The 22,158-nt window shown below is 44.1% G+C and overlaps 2 protein-coding genes across 2 annotated transcripts; both read left to right on the top strand.

The window, feature by feature from the left end:
- The first annotated feature begins 15,337 nt into the window (after positions 1-15,337).
- LOC117611325 (uncharacterized) lies at positions 15,338-18,886 on the top strand. The gene has a single exon (XM_034339265.2). It carries the CDS (start codon positions 15,338-15,340, stop codon positions 18,884-18,886), a length of 3,549 nt encoding a protein of 1,182 aa, XP_034195156.2.
- Positions 18,887-19,559: 673 nt separating this feature from the next.
- Positions 19,560-20,528, top strand: LOC117611324 (uncharacterized). The gene has a single exon (XM_034339264.2). The coding sequence runs from the start codon at positions 19,560-19,562 to the stop codon at positions 20,526-20,528; it is 969 nt and encodes a 322-aa protein (XP_034195155.2).
- The last annotated feature ends 1,630 nt before the right edge of the window (positions 20,529-22,158 follow it).

Raw genomic sequence — 22,158 nt, 5'->3', positions numbered from 1 at the left:
TCACAAGGAGGTGAGATCTCCTTTCTTTTTTGCCTCGTCAAGGGGAGTGGGGGGAAATCGCTCTCTGGAGTTGTCTGCGTTCCCACATTACTCACCTTTACACGGTTCTTTCAAGTTTGATCATCTATATTACTATCTGTCTGTGAGCAGACTGTTGACATATTCTTTCTTTTTACAGCTGGATTTATTCCTGCTGCTGCTTGAGATTGAGTCTCTTTCCTAACCGCAGAGAGTCGCTCTATGGCAGCTACCATGATTTCCAAGAAAGAATCCATTCTTTAAATCGCGGTCTTCGACGAAGAACTTATGTTTTTATCTCGTTTCGCCGCTCTCCACTCGGTATTATTTGCGTCAATTAGAGCGCCCACTAACTTATTCAGTGTATCTATACATTGGTCCATTTTTACTTCTATACCCGCCATATCACCAGAGTGGCAGCCGGGGGCAATCCCCATGATCGACTCATCTGCAATACAGGAGGTAGGGATCTCCTTAGTGTGCGGTACACGTTCTAGTTTTTTTCCTTTTACTTCGGTCGGAGGAGATCTCTCAATCATAGGAGCCTTACGGAAGATTTCATCTTCCATCCGGCATGTAACCTAGGGTTCCACCTCGCTGGCTTGATAAAAAATACCATTGTTATCCTCACCAGTAACCGGTTTTTCCGCAGGGGCCTGACGGTCAACCTCCTGCGTGCTGTAGACGTTAGATGACGACCCGCGGGGGCCTGCGAGCTCACCCCCTTTCGGGCCGGTACTGGGGGTTTCGACTCCCCCTGTACCGTAAGTTTTAATACCTTTATTTGTATAATCCATGATTGTTAATTTTTTAAGATCCAGAAAAGAAAGCCTACCCGTCAACGCAAAAGCCAATCCAAAGTAAAGACAGCAGAAAAGAAGGGCGAAGAACAAAATTTAAAGATAGAGGAGAGAGAAAAAAGATCAAGACAGAAACGGAGAAGGAAAAGAGAAATAAGAATGAAAGAGCATAGTAGAACCATTCGCCTTTCTAAATCGTTTTATGTGTAATCCGTCTCTTAATTATGTTTGTAGTCCGGGACTACATGGCAGTGATGAACACTTAACAGGCTACCCCCATCTCAGAGAGGCTATCCCCTGTTTTGTACGCACTAACCGTTAAAAATATTTATATACCTGTATCTTGTTCAGATGTATCCTATTGTCAAAGATAATCAAGAGAGATTAGGCCTAAGCGAGTGATTGTCCTTTAAGTCGCCTTTTACGACGGGCAGGACTTACCCTGGGTCTATTCTTATACCCCCGCACCCAGTGGGGGAAGGATGGAAGAACTGTGTTGATTCTTCCTATTTTCTGATGGAAAGAATGCATTCGGTGTGTTACGTGAGCGCGCGATCAAGGCTCTCCTCGCTACAAGGGGCCCGTCCGGGAGGTGTCGCCTCCTCGCGTTCTCTTTCGGGAACTAAAACCCTCATGCGAGTGATGCATACCGCGTAGCCATGTTACGTTTTGTAAACAACAAGTTCACATCGCGCTCCGTACGATTGCCACGTTTCCTCGATACCTCGTGGTATTACGATCGGCGTGTTACCTCGGTGAACCCGGTTCCCCGCGAATTACGGTGAAAACTGCAATTTTCACGGATCCCTCGACAACGCCACGTGTTCGTAACCGGTAACGGTCGCCTCGCACAACCAATTCGGAAGTTCTCGAAGAACTACGGACTCCTCGCGTGCCGACAAGCACCAAATTAAACCGTGTGAATTTTTGGTGAACCTCGAATGAGTGGCCGAAAACGATCTTCGTGTAGTATTGTGTCCGCGCGACCCGCGCACGGTGTAACGGCCTTCCTCAACCCTTTTGTGTTACCTCGAGACTGATTTTAATAAACTTAACAATTTCCACTACCTCTTGGGTGAATTTATTTTGTACGGATGCTACCTCGGCACGAACCTCTCGCTCCTCTCTAAACACAGAGAATATCGAGACATCTCAATAACACCACTGGATTACTTCCAAGCGCGTATTCTGAGCAATGACAAACGATTCCAACGAACAAATTATTTGTTCTTCGCATTACCTGTTGTTGAATACTACCGCGCAAAACCTAGCGTTTCAGTATCATGTAGAATGCGCCAAGGGGAACATACTCCACAGGGATTAGTAGATAATATGCACCTCACGATGAGAAACATAAGAGCATCCGCATGTTCGGAATTAATCGCCATGGTCCGAAATCTTGGACAGCCCTCATGGTTTGCTGCGTTCTCTTGCAATGATCTAAACTGGGCAGATATGTTGAAAACGTTAAAACTATCCGATGGTCGCCCTATTACAGAATTTGAAAACCTAACTTTTGCAGAGTTGGTTCATAGATATCCAGTAGTTATAGCAAGACAATTTACGTTACGTGTAAACGCGTTAATGCAGTATTTAAAAAACTCCGATTGCTTAGGTGGCGTTGTTATCGATGTTTGGCATAGAATCGGATTTCAGAATAGGGGAAGTCCACATTTGCACATGCTTCTTTGGTGTGTAAACGTGCCTGATTTCCTTACCAACGAAGGCCGTTTTGGATTCCCCAGACCGATAAGTGAAAGAACGACGTGCTTAAGTCCAGATGACACACTCGCCAACAATGGACGTTTTTGCGTACTTAAGAAAACCGCAAATGAAATTATGGTGAATAATTACAACCCAGCTCTTTTAAAGTTTTGGGAAGCAAACATGGATATTCAACCATGTGGAAATGTTACAGCTGTCGCATATTAAATTGCTAAATACTCAAGTAAATGCGAGCCACAGAACACAGGAAATATTATTAAAGAAGTCGTTTTACGAGCGAAATGTCGGAGCTGTCCCGTCCGGGATCAACTATTTTTGGTACCTATGGCAATTTTGTCTCAACGTGTGGTTAATGGTGTAGAATGTGTTTATCGGTTATGCCATCTGCATCTTAAAATGAGCTCGCGAAAAGCTGTATTTATAAACAGCTGTCGGCATAGAATTCTGCGATTTGAAGAAAATGAAACATCATTCTTCAATAACATATTCGATCGTTACGTAAAGAGACCAGACAATCTAGAGGATTTGAGATTAGCTGAATTTGCTGTCCGATATGAAACAGTTTCAAGTGAAATGTGGACAGAAGGGGATGGAGACGTAGAACTTAGAAATGACGATGAAGAAATATTGAGGTCGAAGTTTATAAAATTGAAGGACAATACCCGAATGCGAATAAGAAAAAAGCCAGCTGTACTTCGCCACCAATATTATACCCTGAACAGTGATAGAGAAGGATATTTCTATAACTTAATAGTGTGTCACATTCCATTTCGTGATGAAAGTACACTTATGTCCGAAAATGAATCTGCGGAACAATGTTTCCTTCGACGGCAACACGATCTGAAACCTATGTTGAGTAACGCAACCGTCGAACAATTTACTCACGCAGAGCAAATTATTAAAGCAGCGCTTGCACAGGCTGTTGCTTTAAATGTTGTATACGAAGAAGAAACTAATGGACATTTAAGAGAACCAGTCAGGATTCATGTCGACGAAACAGTCAATTGTGATCAAGTTGATTTATATGAAAATCAACAGCACAAACATTTAGAATCAATTGCAATGCCAGAAGACGTGTTCCTTAATTGTATTCGAAGTCTTAATATTCAACAGAAAGACTTATTTAAATCAGTTTCCGCAGTAATTGAGAATGATATTTAAAAAAATGATGATGATGAAAACACGGAACAAATGTTGCTTTTTATTACCGGAGGAGCTGGTAGCGGTAAGTCGTTTGTGTTAAAATTACTTGTTGAACATATTAAACGCTGCTGTAATCCTACAGTTGATACGATGATAAAACCACCTTTCATTGAAGTAGCCTGTTTGACTGGCGTCGCCGCCCGTCAAATATTCGGAAAAACTCTGCATTCCTTGTTCTAGTTGCCTATTGAAATGGGTACTGCAATGACCTGTCGACGACTGAAAAGACAGAGGCTTGAACAGGAGAGACGAAAGTGGCGTCATAGAAGATGGTGATTATTGACGAGATATCAATGGTGTCTTATGAGAATTTGCGAATAATTCATTTAAGATTGCAAAAATTCAAAACCAATGATCAACTATTTGGTGGCGTAAATGTACTTCTCTTTGGCGATATCATGCAGTTGCCCCCAGTAAAAGGACACTGGTGTTTTGAACAGCCACATTGGTGTACTGCAGAAATTAATTTATGGCACCAATTTTCATTCTGCGAACTCACCATTAATATGCGACAGAGAGATGACATTGAGTTTATCGACTTACTGAATAACCTTCGGTTTGGGGAAGTGGTAACTTCTCAACTACAAATACACTGCGAACCAAGAAGAGTTTCTCTAACCGGAGAGTTCGAAGATGGTGCAGCAATAAGAATATCTCCAACGATAAAATTAATGGATGAATATAACACAAAAATGACTGATGAATTAGCAAAATCAAGTCGAATGTACGTCATTGATTCAGTAGACGGGTCCCATGAGGCAGCTACATATGGAAAAAGGCCACCAGAAAATGTCATACCTGTAAATGTAAATAATTGTGGCGGACTATTACATACAATAACGTTAACTGAGGTATCGCGAATCATGGTGCGACGAAATATATAAATTTCTGATGGTTTGATAAACGGCGCAATGGCAATAGTAAAGAAATTTATATGGCCGACACTTCGAAGAGATCAACTGCAACAGGGAGAGTTGCCGAATTCGATACTTATAAAATTTGACGATGAGTCCTTTGGAAATAGATTCAAAGATGTCGACGGTTACATTCTAACATCTCCAGTAGTAGCAACGTTTCAGGCGACGAAAGGTTATGGAGACGTCGAGCGCAGAATGTTACCACTTATTCTAAGTTGGGCAGTAACGGTGCACAAATTATAAGGGACTACATTAAACAAAGCTGTAATGGATCTTGGCAAAAGGAATTTTGCCAAAGGCCAAATTTACGTTGGACTTAGTCGTGTTAAAAGTTTAGGTGGTCTAGTTTTATCTGATTTCGCCCCAAACAAGGTCCTCGTTTAACCTTATGACGAGAGGGCACTCGCAGAAATGTAAAGATTACGACAGTTGCTCATGCAAAGAAACGGTCTACATCAGCTTCCAGCGACCGATATGTGAAAAAGCAAGCCAAGCCTTTTTATTATTATTTTTAGCGACTAATTGGAAAAGAAACTGACGGAATTTACTTGCAGGGATAACTTTAAAAAATCGCGATCGGTATATTCCTTGCAGAGTAACCCTAAAGAATAGATTTTTTATTACAATAACAATAGTTATTAACAATAAGAAGTTACATACATTTTTGGAAATGAAATCATCGTGGAAAGATCTACGAGATGTGAAAACTTTCAGCGCAATCGGTGCATTCCTTGAACCAGAACGTTTTTTGCAATAAAAGTTGTTCGGAATGAATAAATGCAAAATGTTTTTTAACGACACCAATCGGAAGACAAATTCTACAAGATGCAAACGGTTTCGTTCCGATTGGTCCATCTATCTCGGAGTAATCGGCGAACAAACATAAAAAAAAAAAGAAAATATACACATCGAATTGAGCATCCTCTTCCTTTTCGAAGTCGGATAAAAATGTATATTGATCTATGGGAAGGCATCAGTATAGTACATTAAATCTAATGTAGTGTAACGTGGTGTCATGTGTGCCTCTCACTCCTACACACCTTTCGCCCGCGATACACCCTTTCCTCACCCTATCTTCCTTTTTCCCACTTGCCAGTATCGGGCCGGTGGAGGCGACGGAGAGCCACCCAACGAATCTGCCACCTCCAAGGACACCCCGAGGCCGACGACAGTCGCCCTGTCCTCCCCGAGTAGGAAACAACGATGGACCGACAGACGTCCAGCCGACCCAGCCAAACGACGACCCAAAAGAGGACCTCTGGAGCCCTTTGTCGTCGAGCCCGGGGACCACCATCGCACAGCCACCACCATCGAGCCTCTGTGAGCTCCATCGATTCCGATTACCGGCCGATCGATAATAGATCAATCCTAAACCCGGAAGATGTCCCAATCCAGACCCTACCCCTTCCTAAAATTCCCTACGACGCGACGTATATAGTCAATTAGGCTTGAACAACCCAAGAGTACAGAGCATAAGATTACAGAGATAAAGCGATTAAAAAGAGTAAATATAGAGTGGAGAAAGCGATTCGGAAACGACTTTTCCTTTGTCGAGACTTACCGGAAATTTAGAGCGTGGAATGCGTGTGAGTGTGGAGTATCCGACCGGAGTAAAGTTTGAATCCGGTAATGGGTGCTTCATCGTCCGCGCGCTTATACTCCGCGACATCGTCGTACCTCCTCTTTTTCGAACCCCCTTTAAAGATTCCTCCTTTTGTGATACCATATCGACATGTAACGTACACGAACCTTCCTGTGAACCTATCCCAACCCTGAGATCTCCCTTCCCCCGAAAATTCTCCTTCCGAACCTTCCCCGCGAAACCGTGTAACGGCAGACAACGGTCGAGCCGCGAAACTCATCCCCTGTACGAAACCCCCGATCACCCCCTTTTCCTTTTGCACCGGTTTGATCGCTAAGCAAAAATTCTTTGCATTGTACAGAATATAGAGTGCACCCACGGAAAACGGGCCACAGTAGATATAGTAATAATGGAATTGTTATTAAATGTATATTGATCTGCGGGAAGGCATCTGTATATAACATTGTATCTGATGTAGACAGAGTTCTAATTCACTTGCGTCACCATTTTTCTTGAATTTGACAAAGGTGTCAAATTTCAGTTCACGGTGGGAGGGGGGGGGGGGGGGGGGGGGGGTATCATATTTCTACTGAGGGTGTCAAATTACTGCCGACTCAGCAAAAAAAATGCTGACGCCAGTGAATTAGAACCGGCCTGGCACCCTTTTCAACTTGAACTATTTTTCGCATCGCCATCAGTAGAAATATGACACCCATGATCTTGAACTACTCCTTATCGGAAGATGACACAAGACCCCTCCCACCTTAAACGGAATTTTTTCTACGTCTTGAAAATTGTTGACGCAGCAAATCTAACGTTGCAATTCGTGACTATAGAAGGTAGGGGTTTTGCTAAAGTTTAAGGCATATGCAAAACCAAATTGACCATCACCGCAAATGCATCATTCGCGAGATTGTATTGTGAAGAGTGAAATATGTATTTTCAAAGTTTCAAAGAGTTTTTTTGCAAAAAGAAACACCCAAGTTCTATCGAAGAAGACATACGCAAGAAAATAACAAAACATCAGAATGATGTAAAGTAAGTGTTCGAAACATGTTCCATTTAACGCTGGAATAAGGTATTTATTTGTTCTAATAACATACTTAAATGGTGTGTATTTGTTCTAGAATCAAACCTCGACGATCATGGCAAATTTTGGGCCGAAAATATCCGTTGACAGATTCTTGCACGAAGCATTTGGAAATTGGAATAAATATACTCGGCAACAAGTTTAATCCCCAACTCATATTATCGGACAGCCGCAACAACAACCTGGAGCTGAGCATAGTAACGTCGCTGATTGTAGCTGAAGCAGACAACGTGCACAGCTTCTTTGAAGATGCAACAGATACACGCGACAATAATAACTTTAACGATGTAAGTGTTGAATTTGGAGTGCTACATGGCGAAAAAGTTCTTAAATTGTTCAACGAAGATATATGTATGTGTATGATGAGAAAAACGTTTGAGAGAATGGTAATTTTAAATGATTGTATAATTGAAATGCATAATGCATCATACGATACACTGTATTCGGTGGAGCAAAAATTTAAAGAGTTTGTAACATTAGTTCGGGGATACGGGGATGTAAAAGTGCATGCGGAAGTTGTACAGTATATTAAAGAGAGCCACATTTACGATCGAAATTCAATCATCGATGGCGAATTAGCAGCTTTAGGCATTCATGCAATAATAACAGCTGCATCAACAGCATCTTAACATAGAAAATAAACTGAATTATGTTACAAATTATACTTTAATAAATCATAATATATTGCATCATTTGCAACTTCTCTCTCTACCTATATAAACCCAAACATCCCAGGAAAAAATTTCACTTCCTATACGATAGTCGTACGATATGCATATGCACATTTGATCTTCGAATTAGCACAAAAAGAATTCGTACCAGATTGGAAAATACTTTTGTCTGCACGCGTTGCTGGAATATTGTTAGCCAAAGAAGAAAGTAATGGCACCGCGGAAAAGTTACAAGAAGAAGAAGACGAAATCTTCCAGTTGCAAACCGAGGGGGATTTCTTCCAGTCCTTGTACCTATTTTTGCAGGCCTTTCAGCTTTGGGCACGGTGGCTGGTGGTGCAGCAAGAATCGCCAAAGCAGTCAACGGTGCAAGGACATGGACTTTATCTTGCACCATATATACGGGGAAAAGGAATTAAAAAAAAAAAAAGAAGTGCTTCGGCAAGTTGTAATGCTTCCACAGGGCACAATGACAAATATATAGTTATATAACTTTGCACGAAAGTTGAACTTTCCATATTTTCGAGGTGTTTTCATGCGTACAAATTTACCCTCTAAATCGTTGTTAAACGAATGCGGTATCGTGAATTTAGATAAATCGGAAGGTCCTGGTACACACTGGGTAGCTTACGTAAAGCGGGGTAATCATGTTAAATATTTTGATTCTTTTGGAAATCTGAGACCACCAACAGAGTTAATAAACTACTTCGGAAACCATGTAACGATTTTATATAATCACACGCAGTATCAAAAATTCGATACGAGTGTATGCGGACAACGTTGCTTGCATTTTCTAGCTGGAAATGTATAAAATAGTTTCGATGCGCATAGTCTTCACAGTTGCAAAGATGTCGTTGACGTTTACGTTAAGCGGAAAAAGTTCTGTGCTTAGCACTGATTACTTTCGACCTATAGACTTGAAGGATGATAATTACGAACTCGGACTCGTTGATTTTCAAGCTTTTAACACAATACCGAACGTTGACTTTACAAACTATAAATTTTACTTTGATGCCGATGGTGAGATCATGATATAATATTATTAATATTACGATTGGCGCGTATAGCAACGGTCAATGTGTTCATACTATTCATGAGTTTTCCCCGCGCGTGCCACCAGGATATAAAATTTCGGAAAGTCCTACGAATGTCATTTATCTTCCAGTTATCATGAGAGCCATTGATCACCTTAATATACGCTGTCACGTCCGGAAAATTTTGCAAATTTGTCCACCTCACGTTCCCTTATTAAGCCTTCGGGTTATAGGGGTCTCCTCATGTAAGGAGCGTGAGGGGGATAAATCACTTCTACATAATTTCGATTTTCTCCTCAACTCTGTGCTTTCCCATCAAGCCTTCGGGTTGTAAGAGTCTTCTTCATGTGGGAAACGCGCAGGGAAGAGTTTGAGTTTACAATTATTCTACTTTTGTCTTTTCTATCCTTTCATTTCTCTTCATATTTCTTAATTCTTTTCTTCAGTTAATACCCCTACTTGAAACTATCATCGTGCTCAGCTGCGTAGTAACAGAATTCGGGATAGAAAAACTCGGTTTCGACCGAGGAGAGGTATCGTAAACAGCGTTCGCTGCGCAGTTAGCCAGTGCTTCGCATTATAGGGGTCTCCTCAGGTTAACTGCGCAAAAGCGTAAAGATCAATTTATCTTTTAGATTTGCAACCGATACTCTCCTCTTTTTCACGCGTAGGCGCCAGTCGGTTCCAAACCCGATCGTATGTGCGAATTGAGTGTTGAAATGAAAGTATGAAATAGCATGAAATTCAAATATTCGAATGAGTGCATAGGGCGAGGATAGAGAATCCTCACCAGCGAACGTTAGCAACATGCGAGAACTGTTTAGAGACGAAGGGTCATACAGGGTAATAAAAGTCATTGTATCGAATTCCAAGAATTACCTGAAACTAAGACCCAACGGTACGATTTTGAACAGGAAGAACGTTCTCGAACAAAGTTCGCTGCGAGTACAGGAATGAATATTCGAATATCGAACAATTGAATACTATTGAAATTATCAGTTGAATCATCGCATGCTATTAGGATTTTTAACAAACAACTTGCGCTACCACCGCAATTCGTATTGTTGATCGATTTCTTTGCGAACATAATGATTATGGACAAGCCAATTGTTAATTAGGGAACCCCGTGCTAGCCGGTCCATTATTCATACATAATAATATAGTTCAGGTTATAATTACTCGCATATTATTGTTCAATAATTCTGATTTAAACTATTAGTTGATAATCGCATCATTTTATATCTAATATTGGAATTATCGATGAGAATAGAACATTCCAAGAATTCTACGGCGTAGAAACACCGAAAAGCCGTTAGACAAAGATGGAACACCAAGAAAGAGAGAAAGTATGATCTAGAGGAATCTAGCTCGCACGCGCTTTCAGCCAATAGCGACGCATGCGACGCTGTCGTCACGCGCTATGATTTGCCGAAATGTCCCCACGCAGGACATCGTCCTCGCGACGGGTCCTTCCGGCTAGGATCGCGATCGATTCTGATCACTCTTCGTCGAACAATCGAGTAAGTCGTGACGGGAGCCCGTGCGTCTAGAGTGCGAGATAGAGTTGTCGATTGTACTTCGTGTAATTTAGCTGCGAGGCAAGTCCTACGTATTAGGCAGAGTGTCGCGAGGGTGAAATTCCGGATACGCGGCAAAGACTCAGAGACGCGCACGTTAAACTCATTTCATACTATTAAAATTCTATCATTTTTCTTTCTTTTTAATCCGTTTGATCGCGTAATTCTCGTATTAAATTCAATCGCGTTTATTGTTCTAATTTCGAAATTGTAATTGTCTCGTGATACGTCTATTTAATTTTTGCAATAAACGACAACTGGGTGCCCGACAAGTGTTAGTGCGGCACCAGTCTCTCATCTTTCTTGGTGTTCCAGATTAACCAGCGATTATTCAGCGATAACATAGCGATCTTCAGAGCGATTTTTATCGCATATTACATTCTACAGTCACACGGTAAGCCTGTTCTGTACTAATTTGTCGAGCAGGGCATTATTATTCAATTTCGACGAGGCAAAACGGGCGATCTATTAAGCCCTTTCGGGTGTTGTAAGAGTCTCTTCATTTTAGATCGTCTCGTTTCCACATTCAGGTACCGATTATAATTTATTTCGCTATCTTAATATTCCGAATTTTGAATCATCGCGAATTTGTGTGTGACGATTGTTTCGACTACGATGCTTTACCAGGAACGTCCTGTAAAGCCCTTTCGGGGGTTGTAAGAGTCTCTTCGTTCAGGTCGTTACCTTACGGATAGAAACCGCCAAAACCCTTAATTTTCTATTATATTTGGTCGAGGTAGTCGTCCTACATTAAGAACGTATAATTTTTTTTTCATTTCAAATCCGGTTAATATTATAATAGGTCTCATTGTAAACCAAAGGCTAAACATCTTTTTCCGATTTCAATCACATTTATATCAAACAATAGGTTAAGCATCTTTACCCTTGTAAATCAGTATTGTTTTAATTGAATTCATTTAATAGTAATTAACAGTATTCAAACAGAATCTATTCAGTACTCAAACAATAGTCATTTGAAATTCAGTTTTCTGTTAACTTCAATAATTATTTTGAATTAAATTTACTTTTCTTTTTGCACACTAAACTGTATTAATATTTCTTTCAAATTCCGTTTTGTATCATTTCCTGTGTCATTCTATATTTCAAATCCACGCACCCCAACACAAAGTTTCAAGGAGGGACCCGTATGGGACCCAGAACACTGACGAACCCAACGGAAATAATTACTATCTAAATTTCCGTCTTTTAATATGTTAGAGGACGGTTCCGCGTCATACGCGGTCAGAACTGGTGGCAGCGATCCTTTCTCATCGCCCAAAAATAAGAAGAATCAAGTTCAATATTTTCTATCTTAACATTTTACATACAAATATACATTTTATTTTTCTTCTTTTTACGTTGCGCGTTCGCTCTCGACGCGCAACGTAACAACGCATTACCGATCAAAACGATAATCTGATAAATTTCCGTGGAGAAGAAGTGACAGTGAGGCTTGATATTAGGCGGTGTAAAAAATAACAGGAATATAAACAATAATCAATGGCCTGTTGAACGGCTCGAACGGCTCGAACGGCTCAAACGGCATGTTGAACATTTTACGACAGATGAAACAGCTGCAGTAAGGATAATGATGTAAAAAACGATAACAATTATACAATCATTCAGTAGAGGAAATATCTCCAAACTGAACACATCGCAAGATTTGAGCAACAAAAACATGCAATTTCTGCAATCATTGGGTTTTGTGATCAAGAAACGAAAATGATGGATCCATTGAACATTGCCAGTTTACGATAGAATTACATAGTTATAGCCCATACACTAACACAACGTTCGGAAACAATGACGAAATACGAATTCCCATTCAACAACAAGATTTGTACACATTTCCTAATGAGAGTTACCTTTACGTCGAGGGAAAACTCCTTCTCAACGATGACAATATTGCAGGAACTTCAGTTGGACTAGAAATGAATTGCGCAGCATTTATGTTTGATGTCGATATTACAGCAGTTTTTTCTTTGGGCCTGGTGGAGCCACTTGCGTATTCTGTTACGACCTTGACAGGTTTAATTCTCAGCTGGCGTGCGCGCAACACGATCTAGGAAGGCAACAGCGCCTCAAGTATGTTTATTATCCGACTTCGAAAACGAGGAGGATACTCAATTCGATGTGTATGTATTTTTTTTATTTTTTTTTTATGTATGTTCACCGATTACGCCGAGACGGATGGACCAATCGGAACGAAACCTTTTGCATCTGGTATAGTATGTCTCCCGATTGGTCCCGTTAAAAAGACATTTTGCATTTTTTCATTGTTAACGATATTTTTACAAAAAAAGTAATGCTTGATTTATATTTTTCACCGATTACCGCAAGGCGGATGGACCAATCGGATAAAAAATTTTGCATCTTGTAGAGTATATTTCCCGATTGGTCTCGTAAAAAAATGTTTGTATTTTTTCATTCCTAATGACTTATATTGCAAAAAACGTAATACTTCATTTATATCTTCTGGCGTTTATGCTGCAGGGAATGTACCGATTGTGATGAAACGTTTCGCATTTAGCAGGAGGTATATCCGCGATGATCTCACTTGCAAAAATTTATTGAATTTGTTAATAACTACTGTTATAGCAAAAAATCTATGCCTTCATGTTACTCTGCAAGGAATGTATCGTTCGCGATGAAACCTTCCATATTTAGTAGGAATTACAGGGTATCAGGCGACTACCTCGACAGCCGTAGAGGGATGATTGCTAAGGGGATTCTAAACAACTTTTTCCTTTGCCATATTGTTGGTTAATGCTTGGTTTTCGAGTTAATAACAAAAAATACCGACCAATCCAAGCGCGTATAGCGCGCAGTCCCAGGGACTACAGTGTCGGGTACGAAAACTGGACCTGACGTAGGTCGCGAACGAACGGCTTGGCACCCCGCATAGCACAATAAAAAAACTAAACTGGTAGAACATTTTTAGTCGCTGTTTAGAATGAATACGGAACCTAATCTCTTATCGCATGTCATAATGTAAAAAAGGAAATTCTAAGGATTCTAAACAACAAATAAAAATGTTTGAAGTGGTATAATTAATAAACGTTTGAATTGGAGGCTACGCTAATGATGCAAAATTTGAAAACAATTTAAATGAAACTTACCCATTCGTTTCTAAATTAACTTGCTATGCTGAAAGCAAATAATTCCCACTAGGTCACTGTGTCGATTCTGCACATTCAACGAGGATACACCTCGCCTATTATTCATACCTAAGTGCAATAAATGAGGGGAGTTCACTGGCCCAATCATGAAAACTGCTGTTCTACCGAACGTGTTTCCCCGTTTCCCAGTGACAATTATTTGCTTCCAGCGTAGCAGGTTAATTTAGAAACGAATGGGTAAGTTTCATTTAAATTGTTTTCTAATTTTTCATCTTAACGTAGCTTCTAATTCAAACGTTTATTAATTATTCCACCTCAAACATTTTTATTTGTTGTTTAGAATGCTTAGAATTTCATTTTTTACATTATGATAGGCGACAAGAGATTAGGTTCCGTATTCATTTTAAACAACGACTAAAACTGTTCTACCAGTTCAGTTTTTTTATTGTGCTATGCCAACGGGGTGCCAAGCCGTTCGTTTGCGACCTACGTCAGGCCCGGTTTTCGTACCCGACACTGCAGTCCCTGGGACTGCGCGCTATACGCGCTTGGATTGGTCGGTATTTTTTGTTATTAACTCGAAAACCAAGCATTAACCAACATTTTGGCAAAGGAAAAAATTGTTTAGAATCATCTTGGCAATCATCCCTCTTCGGCTGTGACGTGACACCCTGTATATCCTACTAGATGTGAAAAGTTTCATCGCAATCGGTACATTCCCTGCAGCATAAACGCCGCCAGATATAAATGAAGTATTACGTTTTTTACGATAAAAGTCGTTAGGAATGAAAAAATACAAAATGTCTTTTTGGCGGGACCTAGTGGAAGAAATACTCTACAAGACGCAAAAAGTTTCGTTCCGATTGGTCCATACGTCCCGGAGTAATCGGCAAACCTACGCCGAACGTATATCAAATAGTACGTTTTTTGCAATAAAAATCGTCAGGAATGAAAAAATTCAAAATGTTTTTTTTACGGGACCAATGGGGAGTTTGAAACGTTATTTATTTTTCTTTTAAGGAGAATATATCGCGAGTAGAACAAGCGTACAATTTCTCCCACGAGTCTCGAGGAGTGGTTCGCGTTCGCGAAGGCAGAAGGAACGGTGAAGTCAGTAATGAGACGTAATTTTGCGGTGTAACAAAATGTTGAATTATTCGAAAATACTTACTTCAGTATGGCAAAAGAGCCTATCACAGAATGGTGGAAGCATCGCAAATCTTGTGGCATTTTATGCGTTTAACAATCAACGGAACGCAATTCTCATCCACTAGATGTTCAATAGACGCGCTTATCACAAGATATAATATACAACGGACTTGACTAGATTGATCGTCAATGATTCGTACAAGGCACGCAGATCGGATTTATGCGCGAATCTTTACTTCGATCGGTACAACGGGTAACGTCAATTTCACGTTTTAACTTTCAACGGCTCAGTCGAGTGACGTCAGCTGAGGTGCTTCGATCTTCCAAACCGAACCAAAATATTGACAGCCGCACTGACACCGAGTCTGCTCCAATTCCTGTGTCGTTGTCATCGCTGCGTTACCTTGACCTACAATTTTAAACCATTCTGAATTAAAAGGAAAGAACGAGTCATGGCCACAGATGTGTCGTTCGCCGATCTCCTACGCGAACAAGAGGAGCTCGTGGGTTGGATCCAGAGGTTTTGGAACAACTTATGCAAACTAGGGAAAGATAAAATCACCCGCGCGGTTCTGGAACAGCGTATGGGCTTATTTGAGCGATACTGGGAACCCTTCTTAACAGGACATCGAACCCTGATGCGGTGCAAGGAAGCAGCTGCCAGTTCTTATGCCCAGCGAGACGTCTTCTCGGTCGTAGACGAAACGTACCTCAATACATCGGCAATGATCGCGCAGCACCTGATGGAACGGTCGCCGAACAATTCTTCCGACGGGGAGCAAGCCACGCCTGCGCCGACGCTGCAACCGCAGCTACCAAAAATTGAGCTTCCAACCTTTTCAGGCGATCCTCTGCAATGGGAAAGCTTCCGTGACTTGTTCAAGAGCCTAGTGCTGGATGTGACTCAACTGTCGGACGTCAAGAAACTGCTTTACCTGAAGTGCAGCCTAACCGAGGACGCAGCGGAGGTGATTCAAAACACCCCTATAACAAGCACCGGTTTTCAAGAAGCCTGGGAGGACCTCGAACTGCGTTATGGTAACACGCACCTGCTGTCGTTTTCTCACCACCGTGCCCTCTTATCTTGTCCGCCAGCAAAGCAACAGTCAGTCTCGGAATTGAAGAGACTGCTCGACACCTTTCGACAGACCATCCGAGCTTACTCTTCCTTGAAGAAACCGGTCAGCGCATGGGACGAGTGGTTCGTTTTCTTGCTGACACAAAAGCTGGACAAGGTGACGCTGTTGGCCTGGGAAACGTCCTTGACAGACAGCAGGGATATTCCGGCCTTCTACCAGCTCTCGCACTTCTTGGAAAACAGGATTCAGGCGTTGGACGCAGCGCAGATGACGGACCAAGCGACTCACTCCGTTCCGAACAAGGATCTCAAGCCTAAAAGTAAAGGGAATCCAGCTGTAAAGAAGACTATCTCGACTTCTCTTGCAGCGTCATTCAGACCCGCCCAGACAAGGAAGTGCCCTTCCTGCGCGGGGACACATGGATTGGGATATTGCGCAGAAATCAAGGCACTAAACTCGGCGCGGCGAAGGGAGCATCTGAAGGCCTGCTTCAATTGCTTGAATACTGGACATGAGTCGCGAAAATGCCCTTCATCCCAGAGGTGCCTGGTCTGCAGTGGCCGACACCACACACTCCTGCACGACGGAACGGCGGCTGAGTCATCACCAACGAAAATGGGGGAGGAGATTCCACCTACCTTGGAGCCGGTCAGCAAGATTGGACCAGACAGCTCCTCTCCTACGAACGCTCTCTCTTTAACCGTATCCTCTCGCGCGGTTGCCCTGCTGGCCACCGCCAAGGTGACACTGGAGGCCCCATCCGGGGATACCATTGAAGCGCGAGCCCTTTTGGACACCGGGTCAGACACCTCCTTCGTGACCTCCTGGGTCGCTCAAGCTCTGCGTTTGCCACGGCGGGCGGTTCGGGTCTCAGTTTCAGGGGTCCAAGTGCAGGAAACCGGAACGGCGACCACCGAGGTCGAGCTGCTGGTGCGGCCTCGACGAACAACGGACTTCAGGTTGCCGATCCGAGCCCTAGTACTGAGGAGGCTCACCTCTGTCTTGCCTGCCCTTCAGGTGGTGGCCCAGCCCTGGCCGCATCTTCACGGAATCGACCTAGCGGATCCGGAGTTCGGCGTTCCTTCGAGGGTGGACCTGATACTAGGAGCGGATGTTTGCGGGAGCCTCTTCCTGGGCGGCACCCGCACTGGACCAACGGACACTCCGGTCGCTAAACTCACTCCCTTCGGTTGGGTGCTGATGGGGTCGGCCTCGGGGGACAACCCCCCGCCTAGAGCAACCGTGCGCAGTTTTCACTGTCATACGGAACAATCGACAAATCAACTACTGCAGCGATTCTGGGAACTGGAAGAGGTACGAGATCCAGCCCCCCTGTCGGCAGAAGAGGAGCGCTGTGAGAGACATTTCCAGGACACACATCGACGGGACTTAACCGGACGATATCGTGTACGCCTACCTTTCAACAGGGAACCTGCTTCAACGCTAAAGCCATCCAGGTCAACGGCTTTCAAGCTCCTGCTGAGCTGCGAACGTCGATTGGCGTCAAACGACTTCCTGGGTCAGAGGTACGCGGATTTCATGGAAGAATATTCTTCTTTGAACCACATGCAGGCCGTCCCCGAAGCGGAGGCCCAAAGGCCAGCGTATTATCTCCCCCATCACGCCGTGGTCAAACGACACGACCCCTCGGCCAAGTTGCGGGTAGTTTTCAACGCGTCGTGTCGAACTGCATCGGGCTATTCTCTGAACGATTGCCTCTCCGCCAGGCCTAAACTGCAGGCCAACTTATTGATGATTTTGACTCGATGGAGGCTCTTCCGCGTAGTTTTTACCACGGATATAATCAAGATGTTCCGGCAGATTCAGGTTCATCCAGCGGATACGGACTGGCAGAGGATTCTTTGGCGTCCCCACCCTGGCGCCGCGATCCAGGACTATCGACTTACCACAGTTACTTACAGAACCGCCTGTGCACCGTTCTTAGCGTTGCGGGTGCTCACTCAACTGCCGGCGGATGAAGGGCACCGCTTCCCCTTAGGAGCCGAGGCGATCCTACGACACAGCTACGTCGATGACATTTTGGCCGGCGCGGACGATTTGGGCAAGGCGCTGGAATTGAAACGCCAAGTCATCGCTATTTTCGAAGCCGGTGGTTTCAGGCTAAGCAAATGGGCTTCCAACTTACCCGACCTCCAGGAGCACCCCTCTTCGGATCCCCGTCTGTTTCAGGAACCGACTGGGGTCAGTACACTAGGGGTCAAATGGAACCCAACCGACGATACCTTCTCTCTAAGAGTCGCCGGCCCAGTGGACCGTACGAAGAAGGTCACAAAGCGGTCGATACTGTCAGAGGTGGCCAGCCTCTTCGACCTCTTGGGTTGGACGGCGCCGGTTCTAATATTTGCAAAAATACTGATGCAACATCTTTGGATCCTGGGCGTCGATTGGGACCAGAAACTTCCGACCATGATCCGAGACTCGTGGTGCACCTTCAGGAGCTCGCTGACTCAACTGGACGCCCTCTCAGTCCCCCGTTGGGTCTCATATCCCGCCGGCTGCAAAGACGGAGTGGAGCTATACGGCTTCTGCGACGCCTCGCAGAGGGCCTACGCCGCCGCGGTCTATTTGCGGGTCAAAACTCAAGGACGGACTTCCATCGGACTGCTGGTGGCCAAGAGCAAAGTAGTCCCGGTGAAGACTGTAAGTATCCCCAGGCTAGAGTTATGCGGCGCCCTACTTCTCGCCAAGCTACTCGTCCAGGTAAAAGATGGCCTCTGTGACCGCCTGGACCGACTCCACTGTCTCGTTCCACTGGATACGTGGGCATGCGTCTCTTTGGAAGCCATTTGTGGCCCACCGTGTACCCAGCATCGAGTCCCTCATCTCTGCGGAGAACTGGAAGCACATCGGTTCCACGAGCAATCCAGCCGACCTGGCAACGCGGGGTATCTCTCCCCCTGAATTGCTGAACTCTCAGTTGTGGTGGCAAGGACCCTCATGGCTGAAGGACGACCCGGAATCCTGGCCTGCTGGATGCCTTGGAGAAGACGGACCCGCGAACGAAGAGAGGCGAAAGGTCTTGGTCTGCCTACACATAAATCAAACCTCCAATGAGTTCCTCTCCCGCTTCTCATCACTAACGCGCCTTCTGCAAGTCCTAGCGCAGTGTTTCAGGTTCGCTCACCTTGCCAGGAAACAGCCCTGCGAAACGGGGTTCATCCGAGCCTCAGAACGCGCCTCGGCGCTTCGAGCACCTCTGCGGTTGTCCCAGCGAACCCACCTTGCGGAGGAACTCGAACAACTTACAGGGGGACGTGCGCTGGCGAGGGGTTCTGCTCTTGCCTCATTGAGGCCATTCGTCGATGACCAAGGTTTGCTGCGTGTCAGAGGACGCTTATCTTCGGCCATCCTTCCGTATGACGAAAAGCATCCCATCATCGTGGCGAAGGCCTGCCCTCTGGTTAAACTTCTAGTCCAGGACGCCCACGCTCGGACACTCCATGGAGGCCCGTAACTGACGACAAGCCTACTCGCCAGACGGTACTGGATTCTCCGTGGAAGGCCCCTAGTTCGAGCCGTCATAAGAAGCTGCGTCCGCTGCGCTCGCTTCAGTGGACGCCCCGCTTCTCAACTAATGGGTCAATTGCCCTTGGACCGCACTGCGCCTCAACGACCCTTCCTCGTCACCGGTGTGGACTACGCAGGGCCCATTATGCTTCGCACATCACCAGGACGCGGGCACAAATCATACAAGGGATACATAGCTCTCTTTGTCTGCCTTACCACGCGGGCCATCCACCTGGAGGTCGTCTCCGATTTAACCTCTGCCTCCTTCTTAGTGGCCATCCAAAGATTCGTTGGACGGCGAGGGCGTTGCGCCTCCATGTACAGCGGCAACGCAACAGTCTTCCACGGGGCTGAACGGGAACTCACTCGTATGTTTACAAGCGCCTCTGTCTTCTACAAGGAGACTGCAGCAGTTCTGGCGAAAGATGGGACTACTTGGCACTTCATCCCGCCGTATGCCCCGCACTTCGGCGGACTGTGGGAAGTCGGAGTTAAATCCGTGAAGCATCATTTACGCAGGGTCATTGGAAACTCGACACTCACCTTCGAGAAAATGTCCACGCTGCTTTGCCAAATTGAGGCGTGCCTATACTCGAGGCCTCTTTATGCACTTTCCGAGGATCCCTCGGACCTCTCAGCACTTACACCGGGGCACTTCTTGATCGGGGAATCGACCTCCAACTCTCCGGAACCCAATCCACCACTTACTACTTCTTCCTCGCTTACGCGTTGGCGACAAATTAATACCATGCCCTCTCAGTTTTGGAACAGGTGGAGATCCGAGTATTTGCAGCACCTCCAGCAGTTATCCAAGTGGAGACACCAAAAGGAGAACCTGAAGGTCGGCGCACTCGTACTTCTTCGCGACAACCTGCAGCCGCCGGCAAAATGGCTAATGGGCCGCGTCACAGCCCTGCACCCCGGACCAGACGGACGCGTTCGGGTGGTGGCCTTAAAAACAGCCAGCGGCACTACAACACGGCCGATTGTGCTGCCCTCTGCCGGTGGACCAGACCGACGCCCCTTGACCACGTGAAAATGCTCCGCTACGCTCAAAACTACCAACTTCACAGCGGGCGACCCCCACCATGCCAGCCTCGGAAATCGTCCATACCTTCACTTTTAATAAACGGCAGAACAATCTGTAATGTAACATGCGTTCTGTCGCTATTCTTTTGTTGTTTTCTTTTCTCCACGCCACTTGGCCAATTGTAATCGTAATTTTCTGTTATTTACTTTACATATTTACAGGCTATGTATTCTGTTTACGTTACTTGCCTGCGTTGTTGATGCGGAGCGGTGTTCGATTCTCCGTTGCACGAAGAAGGCGGGCGGTATGTTCCAGCGAACGGTCTAGGACTTTCGCGAACGCAGAACCTTTGCGCATTCTGCTCTTAAAGACGCTCCGAACGTTCTGGAATCCTTTGGTTTCCAGACCTTTCGGAGCCCGCTAGTATATTTACCGCGGCAACAAACCGCTTATATTCATTACCAGCTGATCGATACGCAAGCTACAACATCATCGCCTCATCTCTGTCTAACGAACACCGAGCTTCGTTCCGCTACAGTCTAAGCGCCGAACCGACGCTTCGGCACAGACTCTTAATCCTATTTGTTAATCGGATTTGTAATCAAGACGAGTACAATATACATTGTGCGATTCGCTAAATTCTACTTTTTTCTCACTCACGCCCTACCCGATCCGGCATTCGCTTGTCTTATCACGGCGTACGTCAAGTTGACGGAGACCACTCAACCAAATCGCGCGAACAATTAATAAAATCTACTTAATCGTTAAATAGGATACTAAATACATTTCAACCTTTTCGGAGGAAGCGCAAAATTAAAAACTTTTGTTCTACTCGGAAGATCCTAGTTCAGTGATTGGCAACTGATGACACGCCGGTTACCGAATGACTCATTTGATAATTTCATGTTAACAATATTCAACTAGAATCAACATACCCAGTGTGGATTAACTACATTTACATCAAAAGTGCTGCCAACTTCTAATACAATCGTTACAATTATAAATGTTTTCAGCCGTACCTATAACGTCCCGTTTCTTACGTCATATTATTTATCAAGTTTGCCATACCGCAATCAAATCGTTATTGGTAGGATCGTATATTCGGGTATTTTTCATTTTGCGCTGCCTCCGAAAAGGTTGTATTGTATTTAGTATCCTATTTAACGATAAAGTAGATTTTATGAAATAGAAATTATTTTACACTCTTTAGGGCATTTCGAAGTCGGATTATTTTATTGTTAAAAATTGTTTTATTTCACACTTTTTAGTGGAACGAGCAGTAGTTGTAGGATGCCGTAAAGTGGTTTACCGTTCTTATTGGATAATTACAATAACAATAGTTATTAACAATAATGAATTCCATAAATTTTTGCAAGTGGGATGATCGCAGAAATATCTCCGATTAGATGTGAAAGGTTTCATCGCGATTGGTACATTCCTTGCAGAGTATCGCTAAAGAATAGGTTTTTTGCAATAACAATAGTTAGTATATATGTACAGTTAGGTCTCGATTAGCGCGATTAATAAATCCCAGAAATTGTTCGTATTATTTGAATTCGTACTAATCGAATACTTTAAATATAGGAATTGGTTCTTAGTTAAAGAAAATATGCGATTAAAATTTTGAGATATACCT

Source organism: Osmia lignaria, chromosome 7, assembly GCF_051020975.1.
Source record: "Osmia lignaria lignaria isolate PbOS001 chromosome 7, iyOsmLign1, whole genome shotgun sequence".
Taxonomy (NCBI): domain Eukaryota; kingdom Metazoa; phylum Arthropoda; class Insecta; order Hymenoptera; family Megachilidae; genus Osmia; species Osmia lignaria.
The sequence above is the reverse complement of the archived record's forward strand: the minus strand, read 5'-3'. Positions and strand labels throughout refer to the sequence as shown.